Here is an 18,180-nt window from a genome sequence, read left to right on the forward strand (position 1 = left end):
TTCCTGTCCTCACAGAGCTTATAGCCAGTCCAGTGAGGAGGAGAGGTGGCTGTGCAAGCGTGAGCCTCACTGTGGGCAATGGTGGGAAGTGCTCAGTGCTCTGGGTGTCTTGGGAGGCACAGATGAGCCAGCTCTGAAGGATGAGGATGTGTTAGAAGGATGAGGAGGAATTAGAAGGAAGGAGCATGTTCCCAGGAGAAGGAAGGGCAGGTGTGATGATGGCCTTGCTCCAGGAGCTGAAATGTAGGTGTTGATGGTAGCCCTTTGCACTTGCTGTTCCCACAGTGAGTACACACTTCCCTCAGAGAGCCCCACAGAACCTTCCCTTGCCTTCTTCAGAGCTTTACTCAAACATTGCTTTCTTGTGGGGCCTTCTCTGGCTACCCTGCTTAAAATCGCAGTCTCCACTCCATTCCCAGATGTTCCTCACTTCCCTCTCTGCTTTATTTTTCTCTACATCACAAATCACCTTCAGAAATAACTTATGTTCCACTTGCTTATTATCTCTTCCCTCTCAGTAGAATGTATGTGCAATTTTCATGAGGGCGGAGACTTCTGTCTACCTCTTGCACTGCCATATTCACTCTGCTAGGCATAGAAAAGCCACTCAATAAATATTTGTTGAATGATTAAATGAGGCAGGAGAGATAGTCCAGGCAGGCAGGAAGGGTCTTGTAAACCTTTTAAGCGGGTAGGCCTTTGAAGATTTTGAGCAGAGGAGTGATGTCCGGTTTGCATCTTGGGAAGATCACCCAGGTTGCAGCATGGGGCGTGGGCTGAAAAGCAACTTCAGATCCAACTTTATAGTGCTCTGAAACATGACACCATTTGCATGTTGTGGTGACAGGAGAAGGCATGGCCCAAAAGATTGGCAAGCCCCTGGGGCCTCCATTAGCCCATTCTTCCTTCCCTGTCTGTTAGATTTGTTCAAATCACTCTTCCTAACATAGCAAATACAGTTTAAGTTTGGAAATAAACTGGAATCTTGCTATAACTTTATTCGCTGCAAGGCAGATTTGATAACCATTCATGGAAGCTATAGAAGTATCAAAAAGATCTCATTAAAAAAGGAGTCTTGGGCAGACAGTGACTTCGGCTCAGTTGTTTACCAGCAGTATGGCTTTGGGCAAGTTACTTAACCTCCCAGGGCCTCTGGTTCCTCCTCTGTGAAATGGGAATAGTAACACCCACCTTTTTGTGAGACTTAAATAAAGTGATTACAACCCGGGAACATAGCATGGTCCCTTTTCCACTTTCTCATTACATCAACTCCAGGTACAAATTAACAACCAGTCTCGGATTATTCTGTACACACATGGGTCCTCTGCATCTTCCATGGTAAAAACTGGTTTTACTATTAGTGTTCCAACAATGAAAATTACTTTCTATAAATATTTGGGAATTTGGACTGGCTCATGTCGCACTGTATATCATTCCTATGAAAGTTGGGCTTTCTGCTTCTCTTCACAGGGATCCCAGCAGTCCTTGGAGGCAGCAGCTCAGAAGACAGGAGAGCCTCAAAGTTGTATAAATAAAGAGCTGATATGTTCAAACAGAAAAGAATTTTACACGCGCAAGCTGCACATCGACATGATGCCGTTCCTGAAGGTGATCTCACACTGAGAAGACGAGGGGTTTTATAGACACATACACAGGCTTTCCAGTTAATACACTTCTGCATGGTACAAAAACAGCTTCAGAAGTCCCTCAGAGTTCCTGCTTTATCAGAAGGGACAGAAAATAGGCAGTTTGTAGCAGATGAAGAAAGAACAAATTAGGACAGTAATCACAGCCAGCCATCGGGAACAAATCAATTGGGTGTCTGGTTTAGATGGTGGGGGACAGAGAACAGAGAAGAGAAAGGATAACCTTGAACCACCTCATAAAACAGGCAAATATATTTCATTTTATCTTGACAGTAGTTAAAATAATTATTACTGTTTTATCACCGTAACGTGGTAGAGCTGATATTCCTACTGTAGAGAATGATTCTTGAGTTAACTATTTAGAAGTCAACTGCAAATCCTCTTTTAGATGTCTGACCTTGCTTTCTGTTCTCTAAGAGTTCATTATTTTCCAAGCTCAGCTTCACATCTAGTTAAGGGAACTGAGAGTTCCTGTTGTGGGAATGTCATTTGTCTATTTTTTCAATACTTCTTTCTGCCCCACCTAAAACAGCCTGGCACATGAGAGGTGCTCACTGAATTCTCCATAAATAGATCCTCTTGTTCATCCACAGCCCTCTGGCTTAGGGCCCTCTTCCTACCCATCTTTGCCCCTCTCAGAGCTGAATGGACTGGAAATGACCATGGAATAAAAGAAACTGAACAGGAACAAAGCAAGGCTCGGCATGGAAGGATCTCAGATACTTTCCTAGACCTTTAATAAGATAGAAACAGGAGAAGAAAAAAAATACTTATAGGGTAAACTGGCAGGGACTTTGGAAATCATGAGGGTCACCCTGCTAACCTCAGCTAATCCAGAGTTCTCATGTTACATCTTCTCTGGGCAACCCCAATCTTAGCTCTGCAAGGTGAGGCTTTGATAAGGGGTCAGGTATTTGCCCCAAATCTTTTCTCTCCGTGGCTGTGATTCTGCTTTCTTCTGTTTACTCCTTAGATAGGCTCTCTCCCCATGGTGGCAAGATGACCACTGGCTTCTCTTTTCTAGATCATTCCAGAAGTGAATCTCAATGACCCGACTTGGGTCACATGCCTATGCCCAAATGAGTTACCATGGCCAGGGGAATAGAATACACTGACTGCCCTAGCCTGGAGCCACAGTGTCCCAAAAAGGAAAACAGAACACTTGAAACTGGAATAAGAAGTAACAATTCTGGGCCGCAAAGCAAAAGTTACTTGCTACAAGCATTCAAAATAATTACCTTGATTCATTAGTTATTATATTATTTTGGTAGGGCGACTATAACAAAGTATCAGAGACTGAGTGACTTAAACAGCAAATTAATTTTCTCACAACTCTGGAGACTAAAGAGTCCAAGATCAAGGTGTCAGCAGGGTTAATTTCTTCTGAGACCTTTCTCGTTGGCTTGTGGATAGCCATCTTCTCCATGTGTCTTCACATGGTCTTCCCTCTGTTTGTCCATGTCCTCATCTCTTTTTATAAGAGTATCAGCCATATTGGATTAGGGCCCACCCTGATGACCTCACTTCACCTCTTTAAAGACCCAATCTCCAAATGCAGTCACATTCTGAGGTACTGAGGGTAGATGTCAACATATGAATTTTGGAGGAACACAATTCAGCCTAAAACACTGACGTTCATGAAACTAGTATTTTTTTTTTTTTTTTTTTTTTTTTTTTTTTTTACTTATAGGTACAGTTTAGTTCTTCCCTTAGGACTAGAAGAATTGTGGTTGGTACTTCCTGGGATGAGATACCATCATTATTGTCATTGTTCATTCAACCCATAGTGAGTATCTACCACCTACTACGTACCTTCGCTTTCTGGTCATTTGAGATACATCACCAGCAAACAAAGCAGACTGAGATCCTTGTCCTGCTCCAGGAAATGTGTATAGAATGTTTAAAGGTGATCACTGCTATGGAAATAAGGGTATATTTATGGAGCATCTAGAAACTGCAGAATTCAGAGTGGAGAATTTTACAATAATTTTTTTGTGTATTTAGTGTCCACAGTGCTTTTGTGTTACATTTTTCATTCTGCAATTTTGGCACCATCTTATTATTATACACTATATTGTATACTATACACCATACACATAAACACATACACCATACATATATAATACAGATATTATACATCATATCATAGAAAGAAAGGCATTGTTATCCCTAAGGCCCACTTTCCAGTCTACTCATTTCAAGACTCACAGAAATTGTAACAGCCTGCCTCTACAGGAGACTCAGGGAGCACACACTAGGTTTTCTGACTTCCACACCAGTTCCTTGCCCAAAAGACCACAATTTTTCTTGGGAACGTTTAGTGTTAACAGCTCTCATTAGGTAGAACTTCTCCTTATTGGCATGGTAGTTCCTGGATTCTTAGGGATTGCCTTGTAGAAAGACACAAATCTTAGGGTTATATAGAAAAGGGTAGTGAGTCCAAACAGAGAAAGATGCACAGGTTGTTCTCAGCATCTGGAGCTATACAGATACCAACTCATTCTACAAAATTCATTCATAAATTTCTTGTCTATCCACAGGGCACTTCATTCACGTAGGAAGCATTACACATTTCAGGGGATGAGGGCAGGAGATAAAAATACTGAGGCAGAGAAGAGGCATGGAAAGAGATGCAGATAATCACAGTTGGTAATATTTCTGAGCACTTAGTCTGTGCCAGGCTCTGTTTTAAGTTTTATATGCAGGAACTCATTTAATTCACAAAATGAATCTAAGAAGTAGTATTATCCCATTTTATAGAGGAGAAAACTAAGGCATTAAGAGGTTGAGTAACTTCCCAAATGTCAGACAAGATTCAGCGTCAGGTAGCATGGATCCAGAGTCCATGTTTTCAACCACCTACCATAAAGGTTCACTGCAGACCCCAACTGAGTGCTATCCAATCAAAAGCACTGCCTACTGTGTTAGCTAAGCATCTAGCACAGCTTCTAGAAAAATTCTATCCCTAAGCTCTCATCCTATCTGTTGCAGGAAGATTTTCTGATCCTACAGGACTCTGCCCTCCCCCCTACTCCCACCCGCATCCCATGGAGTCAACGTAAGGCTTTCTCTCCCAACAATCCTTCAGACAACATATTTTGAGCATCCTTTGTGTGTCAGATACTGTGCTAGGCACTGAGGATGAAGAGATGAATCATTTCCATCCCTGGCCTCCCAAGGAGCCTATAATCTAAGAGGGAGATAAACAGATACTATCATCGCAATGTTGTGGCAGAGGCAGGCCAAGGTTGTTATGGGAGCGACTCGTTCATTTCTCAGTTATCACCCGTGGAATCTTCAAATTTAAGAACCTCATTATAACACTGATGGCAACACCATAGCCCATTTTATAAGATAACCTGTATCAGGCTTAGATTTAAACATGATTGATTCAGAGTACATCTGGGTTCACATAAAAATCTAACCATGTTTTTTAAAAATCTGTTTTTGAAAAAGAAATGGTAATTGATGAATAAATTAGGATAGGGATTTTTTTTTCCCCTAGGACTTTAATCAGTTATCAGGGTTAGGTAGTGAGGAAGAAAATATCAATAACACCAATTGATACAGAATTGAATATGCTTATATTCAACATTGACATCAAAGGGTAGGTATGTTATGCCCAGAAGATGTGAAGAGTGGGAAAAAGCCCACCTTACAGTCATCACACAGGCATTTGTCACTTGGTGCCCTCAAACTCGAGGTAGAGGAACCTGCCTGAAATGGGTACAAGACTTTGAGCAGCACACAACCACCCCACCCCACCCCACCCCAGTGTGTGGCCAGCCCCAGGTTTCACTTATGTAGGCAGATGTAGGCATATCCCACTAGGCAGAGAATGATTGTCACTGCCATTGAATCCCATGGTCATGTAGGTGAGGGACAGCATGGATTTCAGCAACTGGAAGTAATAGAAACAATGTTCGTCTTAAGACGTTGTCCTAAGATGGAGCAGTCCCCTCAGGAAACAAGTTCTGGTGTCTAGAGTCCTTTAAACATGCTTTCTTGGGTACTGTCAGGAGAGCTATAGCGGTATCACAAGCTAGTTTCAAGATGCAATGATTTCAGGACACTTGAATAATAACATTGGGTCTGTTACATTTCCAAAAGAAAGAGGCCCAGGATTAATAGTGGACTATTACCAATGTTAAAGGATCAGACCAGGAGCTGGGAAGCCCTGGGTCTTCTCTGACTCTGAGTGACCCTGTAACCCTTCTGGGACTCCATTTCCTCTTTAGGAAAATGGAGATAATAATACTGGGACCTCCATACCTTCCTGTCAACAGTGAGGCAAGAATAGCATGAAATAATAATTTTCAAAGAATATTCACATCTACAAAGGATTCAATTCATGAAGGAGAAAGGAACAAATATAGACGGATCCCTGCTAACGGCCAGGGCCCTCGTATATTGAACATTATTTAATTTTCCCACCTCCCTTGTTGGTAAGTGTGCACATCGTTAACTGTGCAGATGAGGAAACTGAGGACTGTGAGGTGAGATGATGATCCGTGACATGGCTGGCAGCAGAGGAAGCTGAGATTCAAAGCCACAAACCCACGATACCTGATATTGATGAGGTCTATCTATTCTGTTCCCGTGAACAATTTAATTGAATATTTTTGTGCTGGCTTCGGAACCTGGGAGAGGAATTGGAGATTTAATATATTTGAATCTTAGTAACACAAGGTACATTATGAATTTCACAAATTGGTTTTCTTTATAAAGAAGAAGTGTGGTATCTTTTTAATACACATGAAAAGTTGTACCACCTTGAAGATGAAACTCAAATGAGATAATTAAAGAAAATTATTGCAGGAAAAACTTCATTAAGAAGGTAATGAAATTAGTCATTTAGATGCATGTGTTACATGGTATGTTACATAGAATCTCTGAATGTATTTTCCTAGTTAAGCCTTTTAAAAACTCTCTACAATATTTATTATCATTCCCATTTCACAGATGGAAAGGCTGAGGTTCAGTGATAGCTCTCGGCTGACTGGAGGCCCCACATCTGACTCCTACACCACATGCTCCTCCATCCTCCCCTCAGTTCCTTACGAAGGCCTGCTGTGGGACTAGAAGTACCATGCTCAGAGTGGGTGCTGTGCATAAGGGTAGAGGGCAGGACAGGTGGAAGGTTCTTCAAGGACAGATGAGAACTTAAGGTCACCTTGCTCAGCCCCGTCAGCTGAAGAAACCAAGGTTCAGAGGCTAAGTAACTTGCAAAATCTGAAAGGCAGGAAGTGGAAGAGTCAGAGCTGCAGCGCAGGCCATGGTGCTCCAGGACCTGCACCCCAACTGTCTCTCTGGTTTCAGAGCTGCAGTTTCTATTTACAAAGTGTTGGTTTCTATCTCCATCCACCCCTCCCCCTCCCCAGCCCTACAGTACCACACTGCTGCCAGTTGTCTTTCTAAATACAGCTTAGCCATGTCCCTGGTTTGCTTGAGATTCCTTACCATGGCCCCATTAGCCTTCTGGTGAAATCCAGGCATCAAAGTATTTCTTTTATAAATAGAAAAATATAATAAATGAGATGTTTTAAAACTCCAAACTGCATCATGTAAGATCAAGCTCGTGTCTAATTCCTACTCCATGCATTGCAGCCCCACCAGGCTACCCCCTAACCAGCACATGCTGCTTTCTCTGCCAGGAACTGCCCTACTTACCCTTCCCTGCAAGACTTAGCACCATGTCCACTGGTAAACAAACCTTCCTGGCCTAATTTAGCTTCACCTCCCGTGAGGTCTTGCAGAAACCTGTCATAACCTGTCACAACATTTATCACACTGCATTGCAACAGTTGAGATTTCTTGTCATTTTTCTGCAAGTCGGTGAGCTTATTGCAAATAGATCTTTCAGCTTGGTGCACCCAGTGCCTGGCACACGACAGACGCTTAATAAATGTCCGTGAGCTGAATGAGCAGATGAAGAGCAAATGACTTGGCCAGAATAACAGAGCTGGGATTTGATTTTTCAGCCCTTTAGTTTGTTTTGCTCACTCACTAAGTATTATTATCTAAGTTTCAATCACTCAGTTTTAGTCATTGCATTTGTAATTCATATTAAAAGTGACAGACAGCATTTTATCTAGTTTTAGTTTTTTTAATTCAAATTTTGAATCCAAAATATACTCAGAGGTTCAAAATATTTAACTGTAAAAGGATTTGTCTTCCAGCTGCTCAGTTTCCTTCCCCTCGGACACCACCGTTGCTAATTTCCTGTGTACCCTTCCTGAGTTGGAGCCTGCATATATACACCAATGCAGATAAATAAATACATAGATACATACATACTTTATACATATTTTAACATATTACACACATTATTCACAGTCTTACTCTTTTTTACTTAATATATCTTGGAGTTCTTTCTATGTTAATTCATAAAAAGATGCTTTTTAACAATTGCATAGTATTTCAGTGTATGAATTACTGTAATTTATTCAACAGGTCCCAACCAACGGGACATTTAGGTTGTGTCCAATCTGTTGCAATGAATGACCTTAGATATAAGTCATTTCACATGTGTGTTCATATATGTAAAAATGATAGCTTTTTGATACTTTTCTAAGCAATGATGAAATTTTAAATTAAGACTATTTCTTTTTCTATACGGGACTCACTAGAAGATTCTTTTCAAATCCCTGACTCTCTCTCTCTTCCTCCATCTCCCCATCTGTGAAATGAGAAGAATATTTCTTGCCCCTAAAGGCTCATGGCTGCATGTTATTAAGCTCGAAGTTTTATCCTTCTTGGCTTCAAAACTCTTCCAAAGAAGGAAGCTGATTTCTCCCTTTTAATCCAATTTCCTGTTAGATTTAAAGGATTTACAAACAGGAATTTTTTTTAATTTATTTCTTTTCTAGTCTTCCAACTTAGCAGTTTACTATGATTAAGGCAAGTTTTTCCTGCAATAATTTTCTTTAAACCTTTCCATTTATTCAGAGATGATTTTTTTTTAACTGCATCAGACAAAAATCTGCTTTGTCTCCAAAATGAGAAAGCAAAAGAAAGAAAATTACTTAACTGCTGTAGCTTTTTTATGTCAGAAAATCTCATCAGCTAAAACACTAAGCTAACAAGTAAGAAACACGCAGGGTAAAAAGCCACTGAGTGAGAAAAGAATGTCAAACAAATCAGCAGATAATTGATTCTCTTCTCAAAGCAGCTTGGGTATTTGATAATAAAATAGAAAACTGATTGTCACTAAAGGGACTTCTGGGGCCCTCCACATCAGATACCTTCTCTATAGCTGAAATGAGGCTGTGGATTAAGCAGAGATCCAAGTGACAAAGGCCAAGAGCTAGCTTCTTCAGACACACAAGGCTTTACTTGGGTCACTGACTCTACCTGCCAGGTCACTTGGGTAATTAAAGAGCTGCTTCTCCAATGCTCTAGAGAAAACCTAGATGTGATTCTCAGTCCTGGCTGCATATTGGAATCACCTAAGAAGCCTTAAAAATGCCTGAGTTCCAGAAAGTCTGATTTTAATGTTTGGGGGTTAGGTCCTTGGAATCACATTTTTTTAAAGCTCCGTGAATAATTCTAACATGTGGCCAGGGTTGAGAACGACTGTTATGGAGATTTCTGGATAGTGGGATTGCAAGCAGCTTTCGTAACTCTAGGAAAGAAGGAAGAGGAGATTAAATGTGATAAAAACCCCAATCTCTGATAATCCTAGAAACCTCCACAAAAGGCCAATCTGACCCTTTTCCTCCCCTACTTTAAACCCTCAGTGCAATTTATTTGTTCTCAAGATAAAGACCAACGTCTTTACCTACTTTCAAGGCCTTGGAGGCCTGACTCCTCCTCGCCCTTCCTACTTCTCTCAGTCTCTGCTCTCATCATACTTGTCCTCCCTCCAGCCCCTGGAGGTGCCCCACTTCCTTCTGCCCGTTGGCCTTTGCCTGTGACATTCTTCTGCCCACCCCCCAGCTAACGCCTATGTATGCCAGGCATGGAGCCCTGCACAGATGAATGGGATGAGCCTCCTACAAGGGAAGGTCAGCTAAGAACCTAACAGTGCTCAACACCACAGCTAAACCCACCGGGCTCTTTAGGGCTAGTCGCACCGGTCGCAGATTTCTTGGACACTTAAGTTAAAATAAGTTGACAAAGAAGGAGAAGAAATAACTAATAAAACTGGATCCCCTTTTACCAAAGGGCATAGACCCCAGGAATGTTTGCATTTATTTTGTCTTATGTATCTTTTGTTGTGTGTTAACCTAACAGGAAAGTGGAAATGAACTGGATTATCATGAACCAGGAGGACCTCTCGGAGAAAATCATCGGGACACCCAAGGTAGAGACAGCCGGGTTGGGTTCTATAGTGTTGTTATAATTGTCGGGTGAAGTTTGCCCTGTTCAAGGACGTTAATGGGGAATGACCCTTCCATTTCCTCTCAGGCATGGGTTGGAAGTTAGAATACAGACCAAAGTGCCGAGTTCAGACTCTGATGTGTTTTTAGTGCATCACAAGCCAACTGATAATAGCATGCTTATTTATGTCTTTGGACTTACTGAAAGATTTCTTTCCTGCCAGTGGCTGCAGATTGATGGAAGAGAGTGGACACTTTAGTGGCATTACAAAAAGGCCCCACATGGAACTTCTACCTCTCAGTTCCTCCTGCTTCTGCAGGGTCTTGGATACGTAAGTGAGGTAGACGAGTTTTCCTGCCAAGAGGGATAATATTCCAACAGAGGGGGGACCAGTGTCTTTAGAGACCCAGCCCCTGTCGACCACAGTTCTGGGTGGCCAGAGCTGCTTGAGTGTGACTTCCTCCAAAAATGGTGCTTCATTTGATAACGATGATGATTCTAGGAAATATTGGACCCAGAACTGGACTTTTTGACATAGTTCAATTTCCCAGATCCTGAACTAGACTCTAGCTCTTCCCTAGGGGTACCTAGGCATACTGTATGATGCTGCAGTTGGCTAAGCCCAGATAGCAGAGCTGTTCTTTATCCTCCTTGCTTCTTGCAGGAGTGAAAACAGATGTGTGAGATACCGTCGTGTTCTCAAGAAAGGGATGCCAGCAGGGCCAGACAGAATTGTGCTTGTAGTTTGCTCACAAAGGTCCCAGTGGAAGGAGCAAGTGGGGGCTGAAATCCAGCCTGTGCTCTTGCCCCATAAGCCATGCACCCAGCACTAGGTACATCAACCCAGAAAGAGCTCTTTTCTCCACTTGACCTTTCTACTGGGACACCTTTCTCTAATTCATATAAGATGCTCTATTTAGGCTGGCAACAGCGATCTTAGCAGTGAGTGGAGAGCATGGTCTCTGCAGTTAACCTCTCTGTGCCTCAGTGTTCTCAACTGAGGCTGAAAACAGCAATCCCCTCATAAGGTTGCATTAGGAATAAATGAAATAATTCATGTACAGAAGTCCTTTAATGAATATTAATCTCAAGTTGGTTATCACAATGATTACCAATCTGAAATGACACCATGACTCTCCCTGTGGCATCTGGACCCCCGTGGGGTGAGAGATACCATAAGAGCTTGCTGGAAATAAACGTGCAAAGTCATGGATTTGCGATTTCACCCTAAACTTGATCTTTTTCTGTTTACATCCTTTACTATTTCTTTCAGTTGACATTCTAGACAAAAATAATTAATGTTTATACTCATTTAAAAAGATTTCACTGCTTCTGGATATCAGACAATAAAATGTTATGGTAGCCCAATCTCTGGGTTTGGTCAAGCTTTAAAGCTGGATTTCTTCTAACATAAGTCTCTTGCCACCTCCATTTTCAAAACTGAGTGACAATAGCCAGGGAAACGTGCTCCAGTCTCCAGATCTTTCATGTCATAAATCACATATACAGAATATGAACACTGACAAGGCTCTGAGGTCTTGGCCAAGTGCAATGGAGGTTTTAGGCAGCACAGAACTTGGCCAAATCTAAGCAATGACCAAGTCATTCAAAACAGATTTCCCATCTCATGACAGAGGGACAAGCTCCAGCTGAGTTCCATAAAGGTTATTCACACAGTCTTTAATGCAGTGAAGTGTCACTGCAGAAAGTTAAAGAAGGCATTTGCTTGTCCTGAATGATAAATGCTAATGTTTAAAAAGGATTTAAAATCTTTTAAAAATAATGGAGTGGGAGGATTGAAGGGCACTGTTTAGGCAGCATCACAGTGATCAAAAGCACTGATTATCAAGTCTGATTCTCTGGGTTTAAATCCTGGCTCTACCACTTACTGTGTGGCCTTCAGTAAGTTACTGAATTTCTCTGGGCATTTTCTTTAATCATCTGTAAAACGGGGATACTAATAGTACATATCTCATGGGATGGTTGTGACAATAAGGAGCTAATACATGCTTATAAGAGTGCCTGACGCAGAGTAAGTGCTCACTAAAGGGTAGCTATTAGTCTATTTCCTAAAAACTTTAAGTTCAGTAGCCATAAATTGTACTTTGTCAGAAGAGACTTGTTCTAAGCTGATAACATGATGATTTTTTCGCTTTCCAAATCAGTCTCATTGGGGTGGGGGCTTACTCTTGGAGGACTGACTGAGCCCTCTGCGTAAGTCCTTCTTTTGCTTAAATCCAGGTACGGGCAGCAGACCCAATTTGAAAGAAGCAGCTTTACCAGTCTTTGTGTTCTTTGAAAGGTTATGTACTAGTTTATCTAATTTAACCTCACTACAACCTTATGAGGTAAAGTGCATTATCCCTGTTTCACAGATGAGGAAAATGAGGTTCAGAGAGGATAGGTAACATGCCCAAGGTAACACAGCCAGTAAGTGGAGGAGCTGAGATATGACTCCAAGATCTTGGCTCTTTAAGAGTTGTAACTCCATCCATCTGTTTCTGATTAGGAAATAGGTACAAAGTTTCTAATTAGGAAATAGGTACAAAGTAATGGTACAAAATTATGGCAGCATTTTTTTTGAGCCAGCATGAAACTGGGAGATTATTTAGAATCCCTAGAAATTCTTTTATATTATAGATAGAGGAACCTGAGGTCTAGAAGTCAAGACAATTATGCAAAATTGCAGCTGATTTTTGAAACCAGGTTTACCCATGTCTCTACTCAGTGTCTGTGGGTGTTTTGTTTAGTTTAGTTCAATTTAGTTTAGTTTTCAAGGCCTGTCCTCGGAGGCAGTTCCTGGCTTCAGGAGTAAACAGCTCCAGAAGAAAGAAGTATAATGACTGCTCAACCTGTGCAAAGAAGTGAGGGGTAGCCAGTTTCTCTTAAAACTGTAGAGAAAACAGAGAGACCAGAAGTGTGTGCCCAGGAGGTGAGGTGATGCCACTGCCCCAGAATCTACAGCCTGGAAGTTGGTACCACTCCAAAGAGCTGTCTCATGATGTCGGTTGGGGCTCCTTGCTTCCCAAATTGCTCCATACGAGGCCTGCACACTCTCCATGCACTACTGGGCTCTGCTATCCGGAGCTCCAGCACTGGGTTCAGAATAATCTGCTAATTCTTAGCAGCCTAGATGACCTACACACTCTGATATTTCAAAGTTCTCCTCCATAGTGGGAAATGGTATATCCTTAAGAGTGTTTCCAGCTCACCGCACTTAGCCCAGGATGGAAACCCTAGGGAAGTCCCCAGAACACAGCTATTGCTCCTTGATCATGAAATTTCTCTTCACCTTCCAATAAGTGAAGCTCATTTCTAACTTTAGACCCAAATTCATCCAAACCAAAAAAGCAGTTGAAACTAGAGGCAAGGACAATATAAGAAAGGAAATTTATAGACCAATTTTTCTAATGATCGAAGAAGTAAAACTCCTAATAAAATATTAGTCAATCAAATCCTTAATCTTATATTTGATATTATATATATATATTATTATATATTATAATATTTATTTATATGTGTGTGTATATATACCATGACTGAATTCAGTTTATCCCAGGAATTCAAAGATAGTCTAACATTTGAAAATCTGTTTATATGATTCACATCAAGAGGTTAAAGGGGAGAAACCTTAGGGTCATCTCAATAGATACAAAAGGAAAACACATTTATAAAATTCACCCATTCATGATTTTAAATGATCAAACTAGGACTGGATGAGAACTTTCTGAGTTTGATAAAGAGTATCTATCAAAACCCTGCAGTAAGCATCACACTTCAATGATAGAATTTTAGAAGCATTCTCTTTAGAGAGAGGACTAAGATAAGGACACATGTATTATTGCTTCTATTTCAACATTGTACCAGCATAGTAGGGAAAGCACAAGAAAGGAAAAGTAAAAGGACAGAAAAGAGGAAATGACACTGTCGTTATTCCCAGACAATAGTATTACTTACATGGAAAATCTGAGAGCCTCTACAGATAAGATATTAAAAGACAAACTATTAAAAAAGCCAAAAATAATCAGCAAGATTACTAATCAACACATACATAAAAATCAGTTCTGGGAAAAAATAGTATTTCAAAACATAAAGCAGAATTTATGATGTAATTTCAAAATAATTGTTATTTTGGAAAACCCCAAACATACACAAAGGTGAACAGAACAGCACAGTGAATCCCACATCCCCATCTCCTGGCCAGCATTGTTCACCTCCATCTCCAGCGCCTTCTTTCTTCTCATATTATTTTGAAACAAATTCCAGGTTCATATTATTTTGCCCATATACACTGGAGTATGTATCTCTAAAAGACAAAAAAATACTTTTTGACATAACCATAGTGGTATCACTATTGCACCTAAGAATTAGAACTATTCTTTAATATAATTGAATATTCAGTTTTTTCAATGTTCTAATTGTTTCATAATTGTTATAATTGTTTCAGAAATTTGTTTGTATTGAGTTTATATGGCCTTTAAGTCTCACTTAATTTATAGGTCCCCCTCCATTTTTTTCCTCCCACTTTTAGTTTATGTTTAGGAAATAAACTTGTCCTGTAGAGTTTCCTATAATCTAGATTTTGCTGATTGCATCCTTATGGTGTAGTTTAATATGTTTCTCCGTCTTCTATATTTCCTATAAATTAGTACTTAGATCTAGAGACTTGACCAGATTCAGGCTTGGTTTGTCTTTTTGGCAAATCTACTTCATGGAGAGCATTGTATTCTTCCATCAGGAGACATAATATTTGCTTGTCTCTTCATGGTGCCAGCAGCTATATATCAATTAATTTATTAGAGGTTGCAAAATAGTGATGATAAAATTCTATCGTTATTTTTTCACTTATTACTTGGGAAATACTTACGAAAAAGAAAATTTCCTCTTCGATTTAGTTATCCAGTGGTACAGCTTATGTAGGAAGGCAGGATAAATGTAATTTTAAAATATATTTTTAAATATACCATATATATTTAAAAATTACATTTATCCTGCCTTCCTACATAAATTGTAATAAATCTATAAAAGGACATGTGAGTTTCATGAAGAAATTATAAAATTTTATTAAATAAAAATAGACCTGAATACTTATAATCTTCTGTATAATATTGTATAAAATTTTCATAGAGAGGAAGATTCACTATCATAAAGATGACAGTTCTCTCTAAATTAATCTATAAATTCAATGCAATTTCAATTTTTAAAATGCCCCAGTAAGGTTTTTGGTGGAACATGGTAAGTCGATCCCAAAAGTCATAAAGAGAGGTCAGAAATAGCCAACACCATTTTGAAAAAAAACAAAGCGGAAGAATTTTACCAGCCAAATATCAAAAATTACTTTCAGACTAAATGATATTGCTTAGGAAAAGAGAGAAGAGAATAAAGAATCCAGAAATAAATGCACCCATATATGGCAAAAATAGTATTATCAAACAGTGGGGAAAGAATGAACTATAATTCACCATAATTTTGAGGTAACTGATTATCTAATTTTTAAATTGTTACCTCACAAAATATTCAGTGTATTCTGGATCTAGATGTGAAAAGGAAAAACTTTAAAGCTTTTAGAAGAAAACATAGAAGAATATCTTTATGAATTTAAGAAAGGGAATTATATCTTCTTCATGATTCAAAACATAAATCGTAAAGAAAATTATTAACAAACCTGACTATACAAAATTTAAAGTTTTTGACAAGACAGCATAAACAAAGTTAAAAGACAAATCACAGATTAGAAGAAAATATCTGTAGTGCTTATAACCAACAAAGTATTAGTACCCAAAACGCAGCAAGAACTGCTACAAATAAAGAAGGAAAAAGATAATCAACCCAAATAAAAAATGGGTAAAAGATATGAATAGGCAATGTACAGAAAAGAAAACCTAAATAAATGACCATGAAAAAAAGTCAACCCTGCTACTAATCATAAATATTCAAATTAAAACAAAATGAGGTATCATTTCATATATATCAGATTAGCAAAAGTTTAAAAGTCTGTAGACACCCATTATTAATGAGAATGTGGAGTTTTAGAAATTCATAGCAATTTGGAAATATCCAGTGACTTGAAGATGCAATACCCTGCAACTCAACAATTTTATTCCCAAGTATACCTTAGAGAAACTCTTTCACGTATGAACATAACTCACTAAAGAAGGTTCATTCCATCATTGATGGAATCATAAAGAATTGGAAATAGTCAAAATGGCCATCAACAGCAAAAGGAATAAATTATGGTATATTTATACAATGGAATAATGTACAGCTGCTTAAAATAAATGAATGGAAACTACATGTATCTCATGGATGAATCTCAGAAAAAAATGTTAAGCAAAATAAAACAAGTTGCAAAAGTTATATAAATGACACTATTGAGGTAAAGTTTTAATATGTAAAATAAGATTATATGTTATTTTTAGGTACATTTATATATGGTAAAGATATAAAGTACACATGAAGATTGTAAGAGAGAAAAAATTTTTCCTCAACACTCTCAGGGCCCCTGGCTGCACCTGAAACTGACGAAGACAGATTAACAGGAGAAAAGGGCCCCTGGCTGCACCTGAAACTGACAAAGACAGATTAACAGGAGAAAAGCACACAAATTTATTTAATATAAGTTTTACATGACACAGGAGCCTTCATAAGAAAATAAAGACCTGAAGAAGTGGTTAAGCCTGAGTGTTTTTACGCTAGACTTGTTGAAGAGTAGAAAGTCACGGAAAAATGTGATAGGACAAAAGGATATGAGCTAAGAGTGATAAACTGGAGGAGATCTAGCAAGGCCTGTTAGCATTCCTCTTGGAGTTCCTCTGTCTTCGCAGATAAGGATGCACCTTTCTTCCAGGTATAGGGAGGGCACCTCTCACATGAGGGTCTAATGCCTTGCTTCAGGGAGAATGGAGAGGTCGGAGGGTCCTTCCTGCACCTGCCATTTCTCAAATTCTTTCAGCTCCAAATATTGAATATTTGAAGGCGCCATATTTTAGGATAGCATGTTCTAAACCCTGTCAACTGATAAATACCAAGTTTAAGAGAATAGTTACCTCTGAAGAAAGAATGAGGGAAATGGGATCAAATGTGATTCAGTGAAGGCTTAGACAATTTCTGAAATGTTTTATCTCTTTAGAAAAAATGTGACTCAAATATGGCAAAATGTTAAGATTTCACAAAGCTCAATGTTAAGTCCATGAGTAATCATTATGCGGTTTTTTCTCTGTACTCCACATTCTTAAAAAATTTTACAGATTTTTCAAAAGCAGTTAAAAGTTGTAAGTTAAGATTCAAAGTACTGCCTTTGAATCTTAGTACTTTGAATCTTCAAAGTACTGTCTTAATTTACTTCAGTATTTCCTAAGTATCAGGTTATTTTATGGGCGGGGGTGGGGGAGTGGGAAAATAACCCTTCTATGGTCTCCATCCCAGAACTGACAGTGTTAATTTTAATCAAAATGGTGAAATTACACCAATGCAGAACCTCAGCTTTTGGTCAATACAAATACGCCCTCTGCTGGTCCAATCATACCCTGTCCCAAAGTTCAAAATATCTGTGAAGAGCCGAGAATATCCAATGAGACAGCTTTTTCTAAGCCAGCATGGTTAAGGAAAAAAACCCTCCCAGAATTAAAATATTTTAATCAGCTCCCACTCTGTTAATCTTACATATTATTCGAGACAAAATAAATTCCAAGATACCACCCCAAATCAACCTTCCCAGTTTCCTCAACCACCTTGTGCATTAACAGTTTTGTCCCCACTCCAAAATCAGGAGGCTAATGTATGAGACAGTGGGTGTCATCCTTAACGTTTGGGAATGGCAGAAGGGAGCCCAAGCTGCAAAGAGTCTCTGGGTTGTGGGCGGGGGTAGGCAGGGGAGAGTAGTACGGGGACAGCAATTTAACTGAAAAGAGGATTAACTATATTAAGGAACCAATGCTGGTAGGATGACAAGTAAACTTTTTTCCAAATCTTTCTTTAAAATTATAATACCTTTAAATAAAATTGAAGAGAAATAAATTAAGTCAGGCAAGAATCTACTGCCCAAAGAGAATGAGAAAAACAAGAATTAAATATTAGAGTCCTCCTTTCAAACAGTTTTTTTTTAATTTTTAGTTTTAGTTTTGTTTTGTTTGGTGTTAACATTCACCTTCCCCACTAGAATGTAAGCTCCCTGAGACCAGGGTGTGTGTCCGTTCTACTCCCCACTATATTC

General features: G+C 39.2%; 1 protein-coding gene across 1 annotated transcript in view; it reads left to right on the forward strand.

Moving 5' to 3' along the window:
- The window catches only part of KIAA2012 (KIAA2012 ortholog), a 95,543-nt gene that overhangs the window by 61,447 nt on the left and 15,916 nt on the right, over nucleotides 1-18,180 (forward strand). Inside the window, exons 13-14 of the mRNA XM_039844463.1 lie at nucleotides 1,471-1,608; nucleotides 9,882-9,951. Of these exons, the coding sequence (XP_039700397.1) occupies nucleotides 1,471-1,608; nucleotides 9,882-9,951 (208 nt within the window). The remainder of the gene's footprint in view (nucleotides 1-1,470; nucleotides 1,609-9,881; nucleotides 9,952-18,180) is intronic.

Source organism: Pteropus medius, unplaced genomic scaffold (assembly GCF_902729225.1).
Source record: "Pteropus medius unplaced genomic scaffold, Ma_sr-lr_union100, whole genome shotgun sequence".
Lineage (NCBI taxonomy): Eukaryota > Metazoa > Chordata > Mammalia > Chiroptera > Pteropodidae > Pteropus > Pteropus medius.